This window comes from Sciurus vulgaris (assembly GCF_902686455.1).
Source record: "Sciurus vulgaris genome assembly, chromosome: 12".
NCBI lineage: Eukaryota > Metazoa > Chordata > Mammalia > Rodentia > Sciuridae > Sciurus > Sciurus vulgaris.
Window position 1 is genome coordinate 79,584,767 of NC_136473.1, and position 18,826 is coordinate 79,603,592.

The window sequence follows — 18,826 nt, forward strand, 5'->3', positions numbered from 1 at the left end:
TTTCCTTTGCCCCTACTCACTCCAACCCCTGACCTTGACCTCAAGGTGACGCAGCCCGGGCCCAGACATGGCATCCTGGGGAAGACTCTGTGAGAATAACTGGACCCCTGGGCCGAGGGAGCTGGGAGATGACCTGATAAGGGAACTGCACACTTTCCTTTTTGTCCCACAGCACAGGACACCGGAAGGCTGGTGGTCAGAGGGAAGGAGACCCTCCTGGACTATCCCACCCCACCCCAGCGGAAATGGCAGAGGAAGAGGGCGGGCGGCCAGGCAGAGAGGATGCCGGGAATCCTTGGAGCTGGGAGGCCCTCTCCCACCTGGGAAGCCTCAGCGTGACTGTGCAGGGTCCCAGGGCACACACGTGCTGGGCAGCTAGACAGTCCTTCCTTAGAAGGGAACCGAAGCCAGGTGCTTCTCCAGCCAAACCTCAAGGGCCTTGGTTCTGCCTCCGTCTGGCTCTGCTTCTCTTAGAAAGTCCCTCGAGGGCTTCAGGTCGCCCTGAGACTTCTCTCCTCCAGCGCCTTGACTCACTTTCAGTTCTTCCCCTCTCTGCTCGCTGCCTCCAGACCATGGGCAGTGCTGCCTGGCCAGGGTGCCAGCGACAGTGGCATCCCAGGACCTTCCGTCCTGCGGCTCCTCTCCCAGGTGCTGCGCTGGGGTTGAGCCCGGGAGAAGCAAGCAGACGCTGTTGCCGTGGGCCCCTGGCCTTCTTAGACATGGATCCCTGCCTGTCTGCTCCCTGCACCTCCAGCGTTGGGCGCAGCCTCTGCGTGGTGGGCAGTTACTCTTTCTCACACGTCTCTCCTGCCAAGGTCACTCACACCTTCAGTGGCAGCTGTGTGCACTGCTGGTCTCAGGGCACGCGTGGTAAGTGCGCTGATACCAGCAGGAAGGAGGGATGGGTACGGGTGTGAGTCTCTCGGGTCAGCTTCTCTCCCTCGGCCCCAGCCCCGGCGCAGCACCCCTCTCTTTTGAATCCTGTTGGCTCTTCCGGCTGCCCCTGATGCTCGCGGCCACCGAGAGAGGGTTTCAAGGTAAAGCCATCAGCTGGTCCTTCCATAAGCTCTCTGAAGCCTCAGCCTCCCCATCTGAGGAGTGGGTATGAGCCCAACCCACTTCATGGGGCTGCCAAGGGGCCAAAGGACATGGATATTCAAAGCACACACACCTCGGAGGTGCTCAATAAAGGTGGCTGGTGGGACTGGTGTTCTGAGCAGTCCCGGGGCTGACCCCAGCTCCCCAAGGCCCTTCCCTGCTTATTTGTTCTCTCCTTGCCCCTGTTCCCTGTTCTCTAGGGTTTGGGAGAGGAGAGGAAGAGGGAAGGAAGGTGAATAGTTGGTCACCCTCACTGTCCATGACAGGTCACACCGTGATGGAAAGATGGCCTCAGTCTTTTCCTTTTTTCTTTCTTTTTTTTTTTTTTTTTTTTTTTTGACAGCATTTCTCTTAAGCCACTCGCCTGACAGACTCTCCACCAGCAGGGACCCGTGAGAGTCAGGGTCAGGCACACACATCCTGGATGCTGGCATCCGTGAGGATACAGGATATGGTGCAAGGAGATGCAAGTCCCCACCCTGCCAGTGGCTGTGAACTGGGCCACTCTGCTTGCCCTCCTGGGTACTGGTTTCCTCCTGCTGCTGGGTGCCCATCTGCCTGCTTGCCAGGCTGACGTGGACACTGGGAGGCAACCCTCCTCCTTTCATGGAAAGCCGTTGGGCCTGGACCCTGCGCACCCAGGCCCTGTGTCAGTCCTGGATTTGTAGGCCCTGCCCCGTCATCCACCAACGACTCTGGCTCCTGATTTACGGACTTCCTCCACACGGTGTGCTCTGCCATCCTCCCAGGTGACATCACCAACGATGTAGAGAGTGACCCAGCTGTACCCCAGCCTCTCAGCTCCTCGGGAGCCCTACTCCCCATGCCCCACCCCCTCCTCACCGCCAACTTTCTGGGTCAGCTCTTGTCACTACCCGCCCTTTGTCTCTCCTGCCATGGCCCTTTGCTTCCTTCCAGTTCAGCCTTCTGTCCTGGACCCACCTTATACCCAGTCTATCCATGACCTTTTCGCTCAGACCCTACACCCCTCTGTCCCTCATCTCTGATCACCCCAGCCCTGGGGGAAGCCAGCCTTGCCCTTTCTCTGTGTCTGTTCCAGGCAGTCAAGCTCTGTGGTGATGGCATGGCAGTCGGAACAGGGCAGACTGACTTCCTGTGAAGTCCTGGCCTCCAGCGGCTAAATGCCTTCATCCCCTGCAGAGTCCCCTTGGTTTCCAAGGCCAGCCTTCCCACTCTCCGTAAGAACTTCAAACCCTCTCCATTCTCCTCGAGCCTCCAAACCCACTCCCACCCCCGGCTCTCAGTCCAAGTCTTTGTTTCCTCAGAGAGGCTACCAGCCATGGGCAGGAAGTCCCTCAGCTCCCAAATAAATTTCCATTCTGGTGGAGGGGCTGCCTCCACCAGCACCCACCCGGCTACCACCAGGCAGCAATCTCCCTGTGTAGATCGCCCTGCCTCCCCACGGAGTCCCTCCCGTGCCTTTAAATATGTGAGCCTCCCTCCCATCATGAGAGAGAGAAGCCCCTCATTTGGTCCCAGTCCCCCACTAGCTGTCACTCCCTTTTCCTTCCTTACAGCCCAACTTCTCCAAATGGCTGTCTTGGCGGGGCGCAGTGATGCACACCTGTAATCCTAGTGGCTCCGGAGCTGAGGCAGGGGGTTCGAAAATTCAAAGCCAGACTCAGCAATTTAGCGAGGCCCTAAGCAACTTAGCAAGGCCCTGTCTCTAAATAAAATATAAAAAATAAAATACAAAAAAGGGCTGGGGATGTGACTCAGTGGCTAAGCACCCCTGAGTTCAATCCCTGGTACCAAAAAAAAAAAAAAATTAAAATTACTGTCTTGTTCTGATTTCCTCTATTTCTGTTCTTGTATCTTAGTCTTTTGGGGCTAATCCTTATAAACAATGGAAATTTCTTTCTGGTGGCTGAGGATTCCAAGCCCAAGCGACCAGCTGAGGTGTCTACTGAGGGTTCTCCTCCTGGTTATTGATGGTACCTTCTATTGCATCCTCATATGGTGGAAGGGCCAGAGCTCCCTGGACCTCTTTTATAAGGGCACTAATCCCATGACCCTCAAGTCCTAGTCACTTCCCTAAGGGCCCCACCCCAATACCATCACATTGAGTAGTTGGGATTTCTGTGTATGAATTGGGGAGACACAGAATTCACACCATGACACTTCCCATCATTCCTCAACCAGCCCTGTCCGGATTCCCACCCCTCTGAGTCACCAAAACAGCCCCCGCCAGCAGCACCCATAGCCTGAACATTTAGATTTTAACCAGAGTGTCACCTGACCTTCAGCAGCACCATTGCCCACGATCTCTCCTGTACCACTCCTCCTGTGGCTTTGGGACACCTGCAGCTTTTATCCTTCCACTCTGGCCACTCCTCTGTAGTCTCCTCTGTAGACTCTTCCCCATGCTGGTCCTTGGCAGCTTGGAATCCTGGGTCTTCTTGTGGTCTTCCTGTCTGACAGCACTCGTAACTGGGGCATTAGTTACCAAGGGTAGGTAACACATCCGCCTTTCAGCCAGGTCTACATATGCACCCACCCCTGGGATGTCTCAAAGGAACCCACACTCAACAGATCCTCAAACTCATGGTCTCCCTGACACTTCCAGGGTGCCTCCCAAAGCTCTCTCCCTCCCTAAGTCCAATGCATCATCAAGTCCTGCAGATTTTATTTCAAATCCATCCAATCGCCCCCATCTCCACCCAGCCACTTACTCTAGTCCAAACAGTTCTGGTGCCATGGTCTGTGCTACGACTGGTACATGCCTCACCATTCTGGATCCATCCCAGGTCCTGGCTGGTCCAGGCAACCAGAGCATCTGTAGAAAACACATTATCGCCACCACTGCCTTCCTAGGCCATCAAGAGCCTCCCGTTGCTCTTAGGGTGAACACCAGCTTCTTAACGTGGTGCTCAAGAACCTGTATGGTTTGAAACTCAATTCACCTATGTAATGGCTTCTGGGTCATCCTGCCTAAAGTAGTCTATGTCATTTATTGCCAGTCTGACTTGGACAAGTTATTTTCTGAACCCTCTTGTATCTCAGTGTACTCATCTGTAAAATGGGAGAATAATGATACTACTTCATATGGTCTTGTGAGAATTAAATGCATTCAACACTTAGGCCAATGCCTGGTATGCAACAAGCATTCAGGAAGTACCAGCTTTTAGTAATTCCTGCCTCCTGTCTCATGTCTCTTCCCCATTCCATCTCCCTGTTCTAGGAAGCATTGACTTTTGGGGAGCTTTATTCTTACCAGGCTCCCTCTTGCCACAGGGCCTTTGCACATGTCCCCATTGAGGCTCTTTCCTCTCCCTCTTCAGTTATTCACTGCCTGTGTGCCATCAGTCTGTCATTGGCACTATTATACTGTCTATCTATCTTGGTGCTGGGGATTGACTACCATTTATTTTGTGTCATGAGAGCACTGTGTCCTGCAAGACCATAGGTTCTGTAAGTGCAGAAACTGTCTATTTTTGTCACCTTTGTAACTCCAGCATCTAACATCAGGCTCAATGAATATCTGCTAATGAATGAAAAAGGATTGAAAGTGCACTCGAGGCCTATAGAGCTGCTTAATCGATGTTCATTCAATCTGACAAGTGTTCCCTCCTCTGGGGGATTCTCAAAAAGTCTTCCCTGTCCCCAAATATTCCCCCACTGCCAATCAAGGTTGAAAATTTACCACCAGGGCCGATCATTTGGGAGACTGTTATCTCTGAGCAACAGAAATTAGTTCCTTGCCTCTTCTCTGCCCACAGATGGTGTAAAGAACAGTGCGCCGAAGGCCCAGGGTTTGGAATGCTAGAGTTCTCAGGGTCAGATCCCACCCTCAGGCCCAGCAGCCATCCACGGCATGGTTCATGCATGGAAACAGAAGCCCAGAGAGAGGAGGAAGGGACCCGAGGTCACACAGCAAGCTCATAACAGATTGAAATCTAGAACCCAGGTCCTCGAGAACTAGCTCAGGGCTCTTTGCTGCCCATCGCAATTCACCTGTTTAAGGAATATTAAGCTCCACTGGAGGCAAGAGGGAGAGGACACAGATGTAAAAGAAAGAAAAAATAAAAATGGCTACAAGGCAGTGGGGGTTTTGCTCCCAGAAAAGAGCCCCTTGCCCGCCGCGGAAGCCACAGCAGAAAGCATCCGCTCCAGGTGGAGTCAGGGTCTGCTTTGCTGAAGAGGTGGCCATATTTGAAATGGGCCCTGAGAAATGATGGAGAGAAGCCAGGAGAGGATGTGTCGGGTGAGTCGATAGCACTCATCCTGGGAGTAGGGGCAGGAGTGTGTTTGCGGACTTCTGAGACTGCTTGTGAAGCTACAGGACGAAGGAAGGAGGCCGAGAGATGGGCCAAAAGGAAGCCAGGGTCCAGCCAAAGGAGGAGGAGGCGCTGGAAGGCCCGAGGCCCCACGCTCTCTGCAGAAGCCTGCCCAGACCTCCCTCCATCACCAGGTCCCTGGAGGATGGGCACCGACCCCCAATTCCAGCTCCCTGCTGCAGTGGGAGCCCAGGCTTTGCTTCTTCCACGAAGACCAAGCCAGCAAGGTTCGCTGGTGTTCCAGGCGGGACACTGGGATGTAGCCTAGGAGGAGCCGGGGACAAGGCCAGGGTTAACACGTAGGATGTCTCCGGGGTCCGGCAGGGGCCTTGTCCCTGAGTAATGCCGCTCCACATCAGCCTGGTCCACTCTGGGGGTCTCAGGGCCACGTCAGACAGAGGTCTGCTGGCGTCACTGGGACGGAGTGCTTTCCCACAGCCCCTCTGCTCTGCCTCTGAAACCTGGTCACCCTTCACCCACCTAGCCTGGTCTCCCGGGCGGGATTTATCACCGCTGCCCTGCCGTCTGCCCCAGGGTAATAAATCAGAGCGCAGCAGAATCACGACCATTCGAGGGCACAGTGTATAAAAGAAGGGCTCAGGAGCCACAGGCTTCAGTGGATCCCAGGGAGAGCCCAAGACTGAGCAGAAGCATGGACGGGCGGAGCAGAATGCCCCGCTGGGGACTCTTGCTGGTGCTCTGCGGCTCCTGCACCTTCGGTCTCCCCACGGACACCTCCGCCTTCAGACGGTAACCTGGGCAGAGAAGGGGTGGCAGGGGCACAGGGGGTCCCTACCTTCCTAACGCACCCAACTTTCAGATACATGAGGTCATCCAGTCCTCATGACCAGCAAGTCAGGGAGGTAGGGTACTGTCTAGAGAGGTCAAGTGACTTTCCCAAAGTCACACAGTGAATAAATAAGTGGTACTACTCAGAGCCTGCCTTTTAATGTCTTCCTAGAACTTTTGATCCCTGCCCAGAGCTCCCTGCTAGGCTCTGTGCGGAACTCAGAGATGATTAAGACATGCCCTGCCCCCAAGGAGCTCGCAGTCTAATTGTTAAGAAGCGTGTGGGTAGTTAAGTCTACCAGGGAAGCAGTGTATGGAGTAGTTAAGAGCAAGTCTTATAGAGTTGTTTTGGTTTCAATTCTGGTCCACTGAAAGAACAAGTTAACTCTGAACCTGTGGGCAAGCTAACCTCTCCAAGCCTCAGCATACTGTTTTTTAAAAAACAAAGATGATAACAGAACCTACTTCCCAGGGCTGCTTTGAAGATTTAATGAGGTAAAGCATGTAAGGCCATGAGCATCACGCTGGGTTCACGGCGGGAACCCAGATGCTGTGTGTACCACAGTGTGGATCATCACGAACGTTAAGAGAAAGGCTTATGGCAGCCCCGCGCATGCAGAGAAAGCCCTGGCATCCCCCGGTGCCAGGCCCTGAGAGAACACACGAGCCCCCGAGACAGGAGAAGGGGAGCAGGCAGAGCCAGAGGCCTCACGGAGACCGGGCGGCTGGGGCCCACAGGAGTCCCGCGGGGGAGCGGGCAGGACTTCACAGCAGCAATGGCTGCTCAGCCGGTACCAGGCCCAGTATTTCAGATTTTCAGGAGTCTCATCCCAAACTATGCCCTGACAAGTTTCCATTTCCATTTTACAGACAAGGACTCTGAGACTCAGGGAGGTCACCTGGAAGAGAGGCTGAGCACACACTCAGTCTTTGTTTCTAAAGATTCTGACACTCCAAGGCTCTCAGCTGCTGGGTTGGGGTGTGGGGTAAGAGGATGGGTGTCTCCCAGTAGCCCCACCCCAGGATGCAGGTAGAGAGAAGTAAAAACATGGAAGAAGAAGAAGGGAATCAGGCAAGGTGTGGAGAGGGAGCCAGCTCTGGAGACAGCCTCCTGCCCCATGGAGAGCACCAGGCAAGGCTCTGAGTTAGTGGCTACCGTTAGGCCCACTTTTATAGAGATGCTAATGGAGACTCAGAAGAGGCCCAGAGAGGTTAAATAATGCTCAGAATCACACAGCTAGCAAGGGGATCCAAGTATGTTCCCAGCAACCACAAAGTCCTTGCTGCCATGCAGTACCACCCTGTAGGCCACGCAGGAGCACCAGGGGGAAATGGAGTCTGAGCCAAGGTAAGGGACGCCTGTGTGGGCTGGAGTCCTTAGGGCAAGCTGTAGGTGGGGATGCATGCTGGGCCTCGAAGGATTACAGAAACTGGGGTGGGGGCTGGGGAGAAGGAAGGGATTTTCTGAAAGAGAAATGGCAACAAAGTAAAGGTCCAAAGTGGAGACTCTGCAGCTAACAAGGGAAATGTACCTTCTTTAGAGTCAAACCTCCATTTCCCTATCTGTAAAATGGGACCAATAGAAGCACCCACCACCTGGGATGGCTAAGGAGCAAATAAAATCAAAGTGTAGCTGGTGTGGTGGCGCATGCTTGTAATCCCAGCACCTGAGGCAGGAGGATCACAAGTTCAAAGCCAGCCTCAGCAACAGCAAGGCGCTAAGCAACTCAGTGAGACCCTGTCCTAAATAAAATACAAAATAGGGCTGGGGATGTGGCTCAGTGATCGAGTGCCCCTGAGTTCAATCCCTGATACCCACCCCCCCAAAAAAATCAAAGTTGTGAAAATACTTTGTGAGCAGTCAACTGTGATAGGCATATAAACTCATGTCTGCTACAATATGACACAGATAGGTATGAAAGTCGCGTTCAGGTTCATGGGCAAATTGAGGGGAGGGTCAGTAGAGGGCTGGGAGTGTGGGAAGGGATGGAGAGCCCAGCGCAGGAGGACTCTCTGCTGAGAAGAAAGAGCGCATCTCCATCTGTCTGGGAAAGTCCACTGCAAAGTTAAGTTGGGCTTCAATCCTGGGACCTCCTGGCCACCAGCTAGAGACATCTTCCTCCCTGTATGGGGGAGCCCAGGGGTCCCTGTATGGGAAAGAGCCAGACACAAGTTTGGAATCCCTGCTCCACCATTTGGAAGCCTCCACCACCCCTGTGAAACCTTCCCCCATCTGTCAAACAGCATGACCAGTCTGTCAATTAGGTTTGCTTGGGTGTTTGTGCTATGGCTGGCATTGCCCCAGGCAATTCAGTATGCTGTGAGTTCCTAGGTCTCTCTTTAGTTTCTCCTGCCAAAGGAGACTCCAGGATCCCTGGGGACAGGCGTGACTCTAGGGTCTGGAACTTGGGCCCAACACACATCTTGCCAAGGGCAAGGTGCACTGCCAGTCTGGAGATACTGGCTGATCCCTGACCAGCCCAGTTAAATGGATCCACTCCATCACAGCCCTGGCTTCAACACCTGTCCCTAGGGGTCCTGCAGTCCCCTCCCCACTCCCCATTCCCCTATCTCCCCACCCTGACCCTGCAGTCTGTTGTGTGCATCTGCTGCCACCTACAGGCCTCACGTGGCACTGCATCTCCTGGTGGGGCAGGGCGAGGTGTGGCCCCTAGCCTTGATCTGCTGGAGTGGGTGTCAGTGTGTTTCCTATCTATTTTCTCCACCTGCTGGAACTCCTTAAAGACTGTGATGATCTTTACATCTCATCCAGCACAGTGAGGCACAGAGTAGGTGTTCAACACATGATGGATAGATGGACAGTTGGATGGATGGAGGAAAAACAGCCTTGACTGATAAAACCCAGACATCAGGAGGAAGCTGGTTGAAGGTGATTTAATACCACTTCGATGATTCAGAGCCCTGAATATTCTCCTTCAGAAGCCCTGGGGCACAAAAGTGCATTTTAGGCGCTTGGGCTAAGGTTAGCAAAGATGTATTAAAAGCAGGTACCAGACTCTACCATTGTTGTGGGGGAGTACAGGGCTCTTCTATTCTTTCTCTTCCCCTCTGGGTCAGGATCTTCCTCAAGAAAATGCCCTCAGTTCGGGACAGCCTGAAGGAGCGAGGCGTGGATATGGCCAGGCTCAGTGCTGAGTGGGGCCAGTTCACGAGGAGGCTCTCTGCCGGCAACAGCACCTTGCCCGTGGTGCTCACCAACTACCTGGACGTGAGTGCCTGGCTGCCTGTCTCCTTTCTCTCTCGGACTTGGGCATCCCTGGCAGTTCCTCCCAGGCTCTGATAGAGAACCATGGAGCACCTGACAAAATTCCCATTTTATGACTGGAAAGCCTGAGGCACAGAGGGCAGGAAAGTACCCGGGGGCAACATGGGGTGGGAATCAGCCCAGGTCTCAAGTCAGGCAATGCTGGTGGGTGGGAGGGATGTGCAGCTGGGGTCCTCGCAGCCTGTCTGCGCACAGTCTGATGGCTCCCACCCTGGTGGCTCCTCAGGGTCGGATCCATTTTCACTGTTCTTATTATGCTTTCTTCTACATCCTGGGATGCCAAAGGACAGTGCTAAGCACCCCCACCTCCAAGTCCCTGTAGGACGATAGAAACCCAGAGATCTGCCTAATCTCCCCTCTGAAAGCCAAGTGTGGAACCAGGCAAGACCCCAAGCCCCTCCAGCACCCTCTTTTCTGTTACCCCCACAGACCCAATACTATGGAGAGATCGGCATCGGCACACCGCCGCAGACCTTCAAAGTCATCTTTGACACGGGTTCAGCCAACCTCTGGGTACCCTCCACCAAGTGCAGCCCCCTCTACACTGCCTGTGGTGAGACAGGCCCCATGGCACTTGCCCCAAACCTCCTGCCCTGCCACCCTCGGGCAGTCCTACCCCACCCCAGCTAAGTCCATCCACCTACCAATCAGCTCCTTCCTCTCTGCCTGTGTGCCTAATTGACACTGAGAGGAGAGAAGGTGTCTCCCACTTTCCTGATATGACCATTGAGGTAAAATAGCCAGCTCCAGAAGCCAGAAGGCCATTCTCCAGTCTCCTTGAGATTGGGACGGGACCAAGTTCCCTCCCTCCCCACCTTCCTTCCTTTCTTCTCACCTGGGTGTGGATGCATATGCATCTGTGGGTGTTGGGGATTGAACCCAGGGCCTCACCATGCTAGGTGATAGAACCAAATTCTCAAACCCATCCCAGGCCCTTGGGGTGCTCCACCCACAATATTACCTACTCCATGCCCAGAATTTCTCTAGCATTATCAATGGGGCAATTACTTTAAAATGCTTCATTTGAGACAAGGCCCAAGAAACTGCCCTTGATGTATGAAGTTCCAAGGCCCAACTTCAGGGCCACCCCCATCCCTGCACCTAAGTCCTCAGCCACAAGAGCTGTGCCCACAAACCTCCCTGCCTCCGAGCCCTCTGCCTGGGCTGCTCTTGCGCAGGCCTGAGTCTATGTCCCTCTGCCAGAGATTCACAGCCTCTACGACGCCTCAGAGTCCTCCAGCTACATGGAGAACGGAACGGAATTCACCATCCACTATGGATCAGGGAAGGTCAAAGGCTTCCTGAGCCAGGACATAGTGACTGTGAGTGGGACGGCCCCTGGTCATCTGACCACCTACCCTCCTGTCCACAGGTCCCTGCTGCCCCTCTAGGGTCTATACTGGGGGCAGATACATTTAGCCCACCTTGGAGCCTGGGGAGCTGAGGATTCCTCCCCCCCCCCCCCAAGCTTCCAGCTGGAGTTACAAGGAAGCACAAACGGTGGTGGAGAAACCCAGGCTCCTGGCTACCCTTGGGTGATTGATGGGGGTATTTGCATCTAATTTGCATGTAGGGCTTGTCCTGAGCTCCAAAGCCACCAGCTAAGGAACCTGCCTAAGGTCACCAGCTCTGACTGGACTCTGAACCAGACCCCAGACTGAAAACCAGGATATTGTTGATATTAGGGTCAGGCTTAATTCTAGGGTCCACCACAGCTGCCTTTTGGAATTTAGTGGAAGGGCCTGGTTTCCTTTTACATTGGGCTGGTGTCTGACCCCTTCCCATTCTGGAGTTTCTGAGTCCCTACTGTGTCAGTGTTAGGGGAACGGGTACCCATGGAGTCTGAGAGTAAACTGTGAGCCCCTACCTCCTCTTCTTGTCTGTGAAATTGGGGTGAAAGAGCAAGAAAAAGGGGACTTTACTGTGCTGAAGAAATCCTTAGCCTGCAATGGCAGTGGGGACCAAGACCCAGTCCTGCCCACCTGAAAGCAGGCCAAGGGGAGGGGTCATGGTGCCCTTGGCCTCTCTTCTATCGCTGACCAGAAGGACCACTTCACAGCCCCTGCCCTAGCAGCCACAGGCCACCCGAGCTCTCTCTGGACCCCACAGCCATGTTTGTTGAGGGAGAGGCTGTGGGGGCAGCATTGGTGAAAGAGTCTTACCTCAAATGTGTACCCTAGAGAAGGTGTCCCTGGGGCTCCCAGTGTGGACGCTCAGCTGGGGTGGGCAGTGGGCTTGGTCTCCTCTGGTTCTTCTTCCCACAGGTGGGAGGAATCACAGTGACACAGACATTTGGAGAGGTCACGGAGCTGCCCCTGATACCCTTCATGCTGGCCAAGTTTGATGGGGTTCTGGGCATGGGCTTCCCTGCGCAGGCTGTTGGAGGAGTCACCCCTGTCTTTGACCACATCCTCTCCCAGAGGGTTCTGAAAGAAGAAGTCTTCTCTGTCTACTACAGCAGGTGGGCCCACAACTCCAGGACCAAGGTCCAGGGAGGAAGGAGCCGGAGCTGGGGACTAGGAGAGTCTGGGCCAGGGGTTTTGTGTTGGGATGAGGTGGTCAATCAGTACACAGAGCTGCACTAGCCAGTGTGGAAGCCACTGAAATAAAAATTAAAATTAAATAAACAGAAGCATTAAGTTCCTTAGTCACATTAGCCACCTTTCCAGTGCTCAGCAGCCATGGTGGATAGTGACTACCATATTGGATAGTGCAGTGTAGAACAGTTCCATCGTGGCAGAATGTTCTAATGGATAGTGCTGCCCTGGAACAAGAGATTAAGGGGCAGATGGTTCCTCTGAGGACTATGGCTCTTCCCACACAGACAGCCAACTTCAATCCTTTATCAGCTTCTGCATTTATTTGCTCACGCATTGATCCGATCAATGCTATACACCACACACTGTGGTGGGCTCAGCCAGGACAGTGAACATGGCATAAGAGCTTGCAGTCTAGCAGGGAAGAAAAAAGGTCACAATGTGATGAGCACCCCAGGGCGTGCTGCTGAAAACCACAGTGCTTCTCAATTCTCGGCTGAGCTGTCAGGCAGTTCAGCCTGGAGAAACTGCTCAGCTCCCGGGCAGGGCTTGCTTTGCTGCAAGCTGCTGGGTTTAGAAAGATGGTCTGAGCTGGAGACAGAAAGGTCTTATGCGTAAGAACATAAGTCAAGTGGTCCTGAGGATGGAGGGGAGGGGCAGAGTCCAGAGCAATCTCAGAGGTAAGAGGAGTCTCTGGTTGGTAACAGAAAGAGAGGTATCGAGAAAAGGCCACCGACTGGGGACTCTGCAGTCAGGGGCAGTCTTGGGAAGAGCCTTTTTAGAGGAAGTGGGGGCAAGACCTGAAGGCAAGCAGTTAAGGAAGGGGAGGTCACAGAACGGAGGCTGCCCTGGGAAATCCAGCAAGGAAGCGGGTGTGGGGTGAGATCCGGAGAAGCGGGGACAGGGAGGTGGGTGTTTTTAAATGCTAGAGGATCCTCCAGCAATGCTTGTGGGTGGAGGAAGAAGCCAATGGAAAGCAAGAGATTGAAAATGTGAAGAGGAGATAAATGTGGGCACAGAAGCCAGGACTGTGGAAGGGACCAGGGCCCGGTGGACAGGGAGAAGGCAGACTGCTGAGCAGAGGGCCTTTTTCCTTACCTTGGGCTGGGAGGAAGTGGACATGCAGAGAAGCGGCTGTGTTAGGCCAGGGCAGTGGGGAACTTGCCACTACTGCATGCACACATTTACAGAATGTGGAAAAACACAAGTTATCGACATTCGCACCAAAGACAATGTGCACACGTGTGCAGATTCTAGAAAAGCTCATCATGTACACATGCACACTCTGGAAACCAGCCGGAGGCGTTGCACAGCGAGCGCGGAGGAGAGGGAGGCCAGGGGAGTCAGCTCCCCACCAGGCTCCAGGAGCCTGGCTTCTGTCCTCACTTACCGACTCATGGCCCAGGTGACTTCAGGCAAGTGACTTCATCTGTTGGGGTGACTTCATTGCCTGAAGGGTCAGGAGAGCAAGCCTCATCCCCACCTTGCCAAACTGTAGGACTGGTGAGGCTCCCCTGAAACGAAGCTTCCTCTGTGTGTGTCCCCCTTCCCTCCCTGCAGAAATCCCACATAAGGAGGTGAACCCCCACATGACCCTGTACTCCTTGAGCACCTGACCCAGAATCACATATGTCCCCACACCCAAAGTTCTCCTCAGCAAGCCCCACCAGAGGCCAGGTCTCTGCCCCTCCATCCTGTCCCCACGCCCCTGCCCACCCTCCCCGCTGGCCTCCACAGAGCCCACCCATGCACCTACTCCACCTAAGGGAAGGGGTTGGGTCTACTCACTGTCCTTGTACCTATGACTTCTCTGGGAATTTTTTTGGGGGTGCAGCTGGACTACCCTTGAAAAACCTCTGGTTGGGCTTGGGGAGGGGCAGAAAGGAGAGAAGCATCACATTCTTCAGGCTTCCTAGTGACGAGCCTGGCCGTCTGGCCCTCTTTCTTCCCTCACCCAACTCTCCCTGCGCGCTGAATCTCTGAGAGCTGCTGATCTCTCCTCTAGGGATTCCCTCCTGCTAGGGGGAGAGCTCGTGCTGGGGGGCAGTGATCCCCAGCATTACCAAGGGAATTTCCACTACGTGAGCATCAGCAAGACTGGCTCCTGGCAGATCACGATGAAGGGGTCAGGAGCTTTTCCCTTCCCCACTCTCCAAAATGGTGCTGCTTCTGGGGTTGGGCTGGGTGGGGACAGGGCCTCTCTAAATAAGGCATGGCCGCCAACTGCTCTCTGCCTGCTTTGTCCAGGATGAAGGGCACAGATTTGAGAAGCGGGGTGGGGGAGGGGGCTGAGGCATGGGACTGAGAAGTCACTGGGCCATGTGCTGAGGAGGGGGGGCACCTTCCCTCATCTGCTCACGGCCTCCCCCCTCCCCCAGTGCATCACTGGACCACCAGCATGGCCTCTTGTCACCATCCTCACTCAAAAAAGATAAGTGGCCTGGGGGTGCCCTGCAGCCTCCTGCTTGTCTGATGTGGCCTTCCCTGCAGGGTGTCTGTGGGGTCTGCCACCCTGCTGTGTGAGGAGGGCTGCATGGCTGTGGTGGACACTGGCGCATCCTACATCTCAGGTCCCGCCAGCTCCCTGAGGCTGGTTATGGAGGCCCTCGGGGCCAAGGAGCAGAGCACAGGCGAAGTAAGAAGCCAAATGTGGGGTCCCGGGGTGGGGAACACCCCCCAGACCAAGTCCCCAAATCACCCCAGGCAGCATTAGGTCCCAAATGAGGCCATTTCAGGCCTTCTCCTTGTCACCTGTCACATTCTCCACACATGTGACAAGTCCCTCCTGGAGGCAGGGCAGGCATCATACCCAATCCTCTCCAGCAGAGGAACCAAGTCAGGAGCGTGGGGCTCTTGATTTGCTGAGAGTTCCCACACTCAAAAGGGCTCTCTTTACCCCTTTCTTCTCCAGTACGTGGTGAACTGTAACCAGGTGCCCACCCTCCCTGACATCTCCTTTCACCTGGGAGGCAGGGCCTACACGCTCACCAGGGCTGACTACGTGTTACAGGTGAGGCACAGGGAGGAAGGGAGGGCTGGGGCCCTCGAAGGGGGCAAGTCACAAGGCACCGATTACGTGTTAGATCAATGGGCCCCCAAACGGGCTGCTCATGTCACCTGCAGAGCCTTTAAAAATCCCAGTACGCAGGCCCCACCCCACACCTGTGAAGTCAGAACCTCTAGGAGCAGCACCTGGGCAACCAGGGGGTTCCAGGTGCAGTCACATTTATGATCACTGTGTTGGATTTGTCCCTCTAGCTCCATTCACTTTCTCATTAAATGTTCCTGATAATCATATGTATGTATGTATGTATATACACACCTACATACATATAAGCTATATAATATATTCATATGTGTGTGTGTGTATATATATATATATATTTTTTTTTTTAAATTTTATTTGTTTATTTATTTTTTGGTACCAGGAATTGAACTCGGGGCACTTAACCACTGAGCCACATCCCCATATCTTTTTTTTTTTTTTTGCGGTACCGGGGATCGAACTCAGGGCCTTGTGCTTGCAAGGCGAGCACTCTACCAGCTAAGCTATCTCCCCGGCCCCCCATATCTTTTTATATTTTTTTATTCAGAGATAGTCTTGCTAAGTTGCTGAGGCTGGCTTTGAACTTGTGATCCTCCTGCCTCAGCCTCCTGAGCTGCTGGGATTACAGGCCTGTGCCACCACACCCAGCTTTTTATGCTTAGAGAAATCACTTATCTAGGGTCAAAAGCTAAAGCCAGACTGTGAGCACTTGAAGGCAGCTCAGTGCCTGATGGACTGCTTGCCTGGATCTAGCACAGCTCCCAGGTGCAATCCATGCAGAGTTAAGATGGCCAAGATGTGATGAAGGCCAGGGGTGAATGGGGGAGAGAAGGTAGAATGTTGGGGAGATGGCTGCTGGGCTCATGCGAGGTGAAGGGAGGATGGTATGTGCTGGGCAGTGCAGCAACCCTCCTGCTTCCTGCCAGGACCCCTACAGTAATGATGACCTGTGTACATTGGCCCTCCATGGTCTGGACATCCCACCGCCCACTGGGCCCATCTGGGTCTTGGGTGCCAGTTTCATCAGAAAGTTCTACACAGAGTTTGATCGGCATAATAATCGTATTGGCTTTGCATTGGCCCGCTGAGTCCTCCGCTACCAAGGGAAACCCTGCCTTCAGCCTGAGTCCCTCTGCCTTGGCCTGTACCCTCATGTGGGGACACCGAATGTGAAGCTCCTGCTGAATACTTGCCCTGCCCCCTGCACCAGCCCTTCCCTGCTGAGGACAAACAGAATAAAGACTTCATGTTCACAATCCATTGCAGCTGGATTCACTTGCATTTGGAACACAGGGAGGGGAAGTTGCATGGTCCTGTGTGAACAGGAATGTGATAAAGACCAACAAACTCCAATTCACCCCCTTGCACAGGTTCCTGCATGCAGAGGTGATGCCATCTATTAGTTGTCAACAGGGCTCTGGTGGAGTTTGTTTATACAACCTTGGGTGGAAAGATCGTGGAGAGTCAACCCTGGGCCCTTCCAGTCCCTTGGGGACCAAGGCTAATTCTGCAGCAGTAGCTGTGGGTCAGAAAGATGCCCCTAGAGCACAGGAGCCTCTCCGAGCCCGGACTCTGTGCTCTACCTCTCACACACTGCAAAACTCCTTTCACCTGCTTCTCCTACTCCCAGACCCTGCCCCTGCCCCATGTGGCCATTTACACAGGCAGTCTAAAGCACCACCCCCTAACAATGTAGACTAGCAGAGACCCAACCACTACTCCCCCTCCATACAGGGAAATAGGCACATAGAAACCATTTGCCCAAGATCACTCTATAAAGAGTCAGGTGGTGAAGAACCAAGCCTAGAGCCCAGCTGGTCAGACTCGGGTCCTGGGGGTTTTTCACCTGATCACTCACAGCTGGAATGTTGCTGGTACTCAGAGATAGGCACTCAGAGATTTACACTGCTGTCCTCCATCTCGTGGACTTGGGACTCCTCAGGCTGAAGTCTCTTCTCCCACATGGACTGTCCAGGGCGAGTAGCTTGGTAAATGAGAAAACAGCAGCCACCTGAAGTCACTAAAGCTGTCCCTTAACTGTAGCTGCTCAACCCCCTTTTGACTGAAAAACATGAGTCTTTGAGGGTTCCAATCAGGTCCTTGGAATTCAGCCTCCTGTGACTAGATGGGACAGCTTTAACTTCTTGTTGCAAAAGGAAAAGCTGGAGGCAGCTCTGAATCCTGAGGCTCCATGACCTCAAGTAAGCAGGCCACCATCATCTGCTGTGTTGACCAGTACAGTGGCCACCTATGGTTGTTTAACGTCAAATCCAATGTCACACTAGCTACATTTCAAGTGCTGGATAGCCACATGTGGCCAGTGGTCACTGCATTAAACAGTAGATACTTTTGTGGGGCACAGCTGGGTTCTGGGCAGAAATAATCATAGAGTCTTGTGGTTGAGAGGTTCCTGAGCAGGCCAAAGGGATAACTTGGGGATAGAGAAACAGGCCTATTTTCTGTGGGCACTGGATGGGGCAGAGCGAGATGGTGACTAGTGAGGTCCATCAGGCAGTGAAGCCAGAATTGGGGACAGGCAGTTAGTGTAGAAATAGGGGATCGGGTCAAATTGAGGAAATGAAGCCATGAAAGCCATCTGCCTCTGGAAGTTGGAGACTGCCTCGGGGAGAATGGAATGTTAAGGATCTCCGGAGCCCATTGATTACCAAATTTACCTGCCTTTATCAAGGACTGCAAGCAGGGAGCTGCTAATTAATGCCCCCTGGGTCCTCGCCCAGCTGAATCACTTTGGCCCTCCCCCTGCCCCATCCCTTCTCACTTTTTACATCTCACCTGCAAAACCAGGCCTAGTCATGTAGGTAGGAAGGAGAGATAAGAGGGTAGAGAACTGGAGAACAAAAGAGACCTTAACCTATAAAAGATGTAGGGTGCACTTCCTTCTCGGGACTTTAGAACATCAGCCATGGCCCTCTTCTCCCTTCCGGGAGAGGTCTGTATTACTACCTTTAAATAAAACCTGCTTAATATGCTTGCCTTGGCCGTGCTTCTCTAGTGTTCAAACTTCAACATTAGAGGGAGCAGATAAACGTCACGGGTAAACGGAGGTATCAGCAGGACAGTGAATGATCCAGGTCTCACTATGGCAGAGGGCTGGCAGCCAGTAGGAGGTGACGGAATGACCAACGAAGACTACAACTAGCCGAGTGGCTTCCCACTAGGCTGGCCTTTTCTCTCCGTGTCTCCTCTTCCTCCTAGCAACTGCCCTGGCACACCTTGTCAGATCTTCCCTTTGTGTCCCACTCCCCAGACATCCCTTATACTGCTTTGGCCCCATAACTGTGCCAGGCCTCAGCCTCTTCTCCCGAAAGGCGGATCCAGAGTCTACTCACCTCCACACGCCTTTGCCCAACAAAGCACTGGGATCAGGAACACCTGCTCGGGTTACTACCTGCCCCCAGTAAGACTCCTGGGTCAGCAGGGAGGCTTTAAGAATTTCTTAGTGACCAAAACTCAGTCCTGCTCAGAGTCTTGGCCTAGAATGTGCCCAAATACTCCAATGCCCAGAAAGGTTCAGTGACCTCTCAGAAGACAGTCTAGTTTCCTGGTTTAGCATGCCAACCTCCAAAAACCATCACCCAACGTCCCTTTCCATTCAATGTGTGTGTGGTGGTGGTGCGGAGTGCCTAGGGCTCCCCGCAGGGAAGGAGGGGGCCTTTGAGAAGCAGCAGGGGCCACTCCTGCAGATCCTTTTCCGGGGGTCCTGGGACTGAGCCCAGGAAGCAGGGACCAGGATGGGTGAGGGGATTCAAGC

General features: G+C 53.7%; 1 protein-coding gene across 1 annotated transcript; it reads left to right on the forward strand.

The window, feature by feature from the left end:
- Positions 1–6,026: 6,026 nt before the first annotated feature.
- On the forward strand, positions 6,027–16,579 carry REN (renin). Its single transcript, XM_079106737.1, has 9 exons — positions 6,027–6,146; positions 9,264–9,414; positions 9,901–10,024; positions 10,675–10,793; positions 11,736–11,932; positions 14,014–14,133; positions 14,499–14,643; positions 14,920–15,018; positions 15,981–16,579. Exons 1-9 carry the CDS (start codon positions 6,049–6,051, stop codon positions 16,140–16,142), a joined length of 1,215 nt encoding a protein of 404 aa, XP_078962863.1. The 5' UTR covers positions 6,027–6,048; the 3' UTR covers positions 16,143–16,579.
- The last annotated feature ends 2,247 nt before the right edge of the window (positions 16,580–18,826 follow it).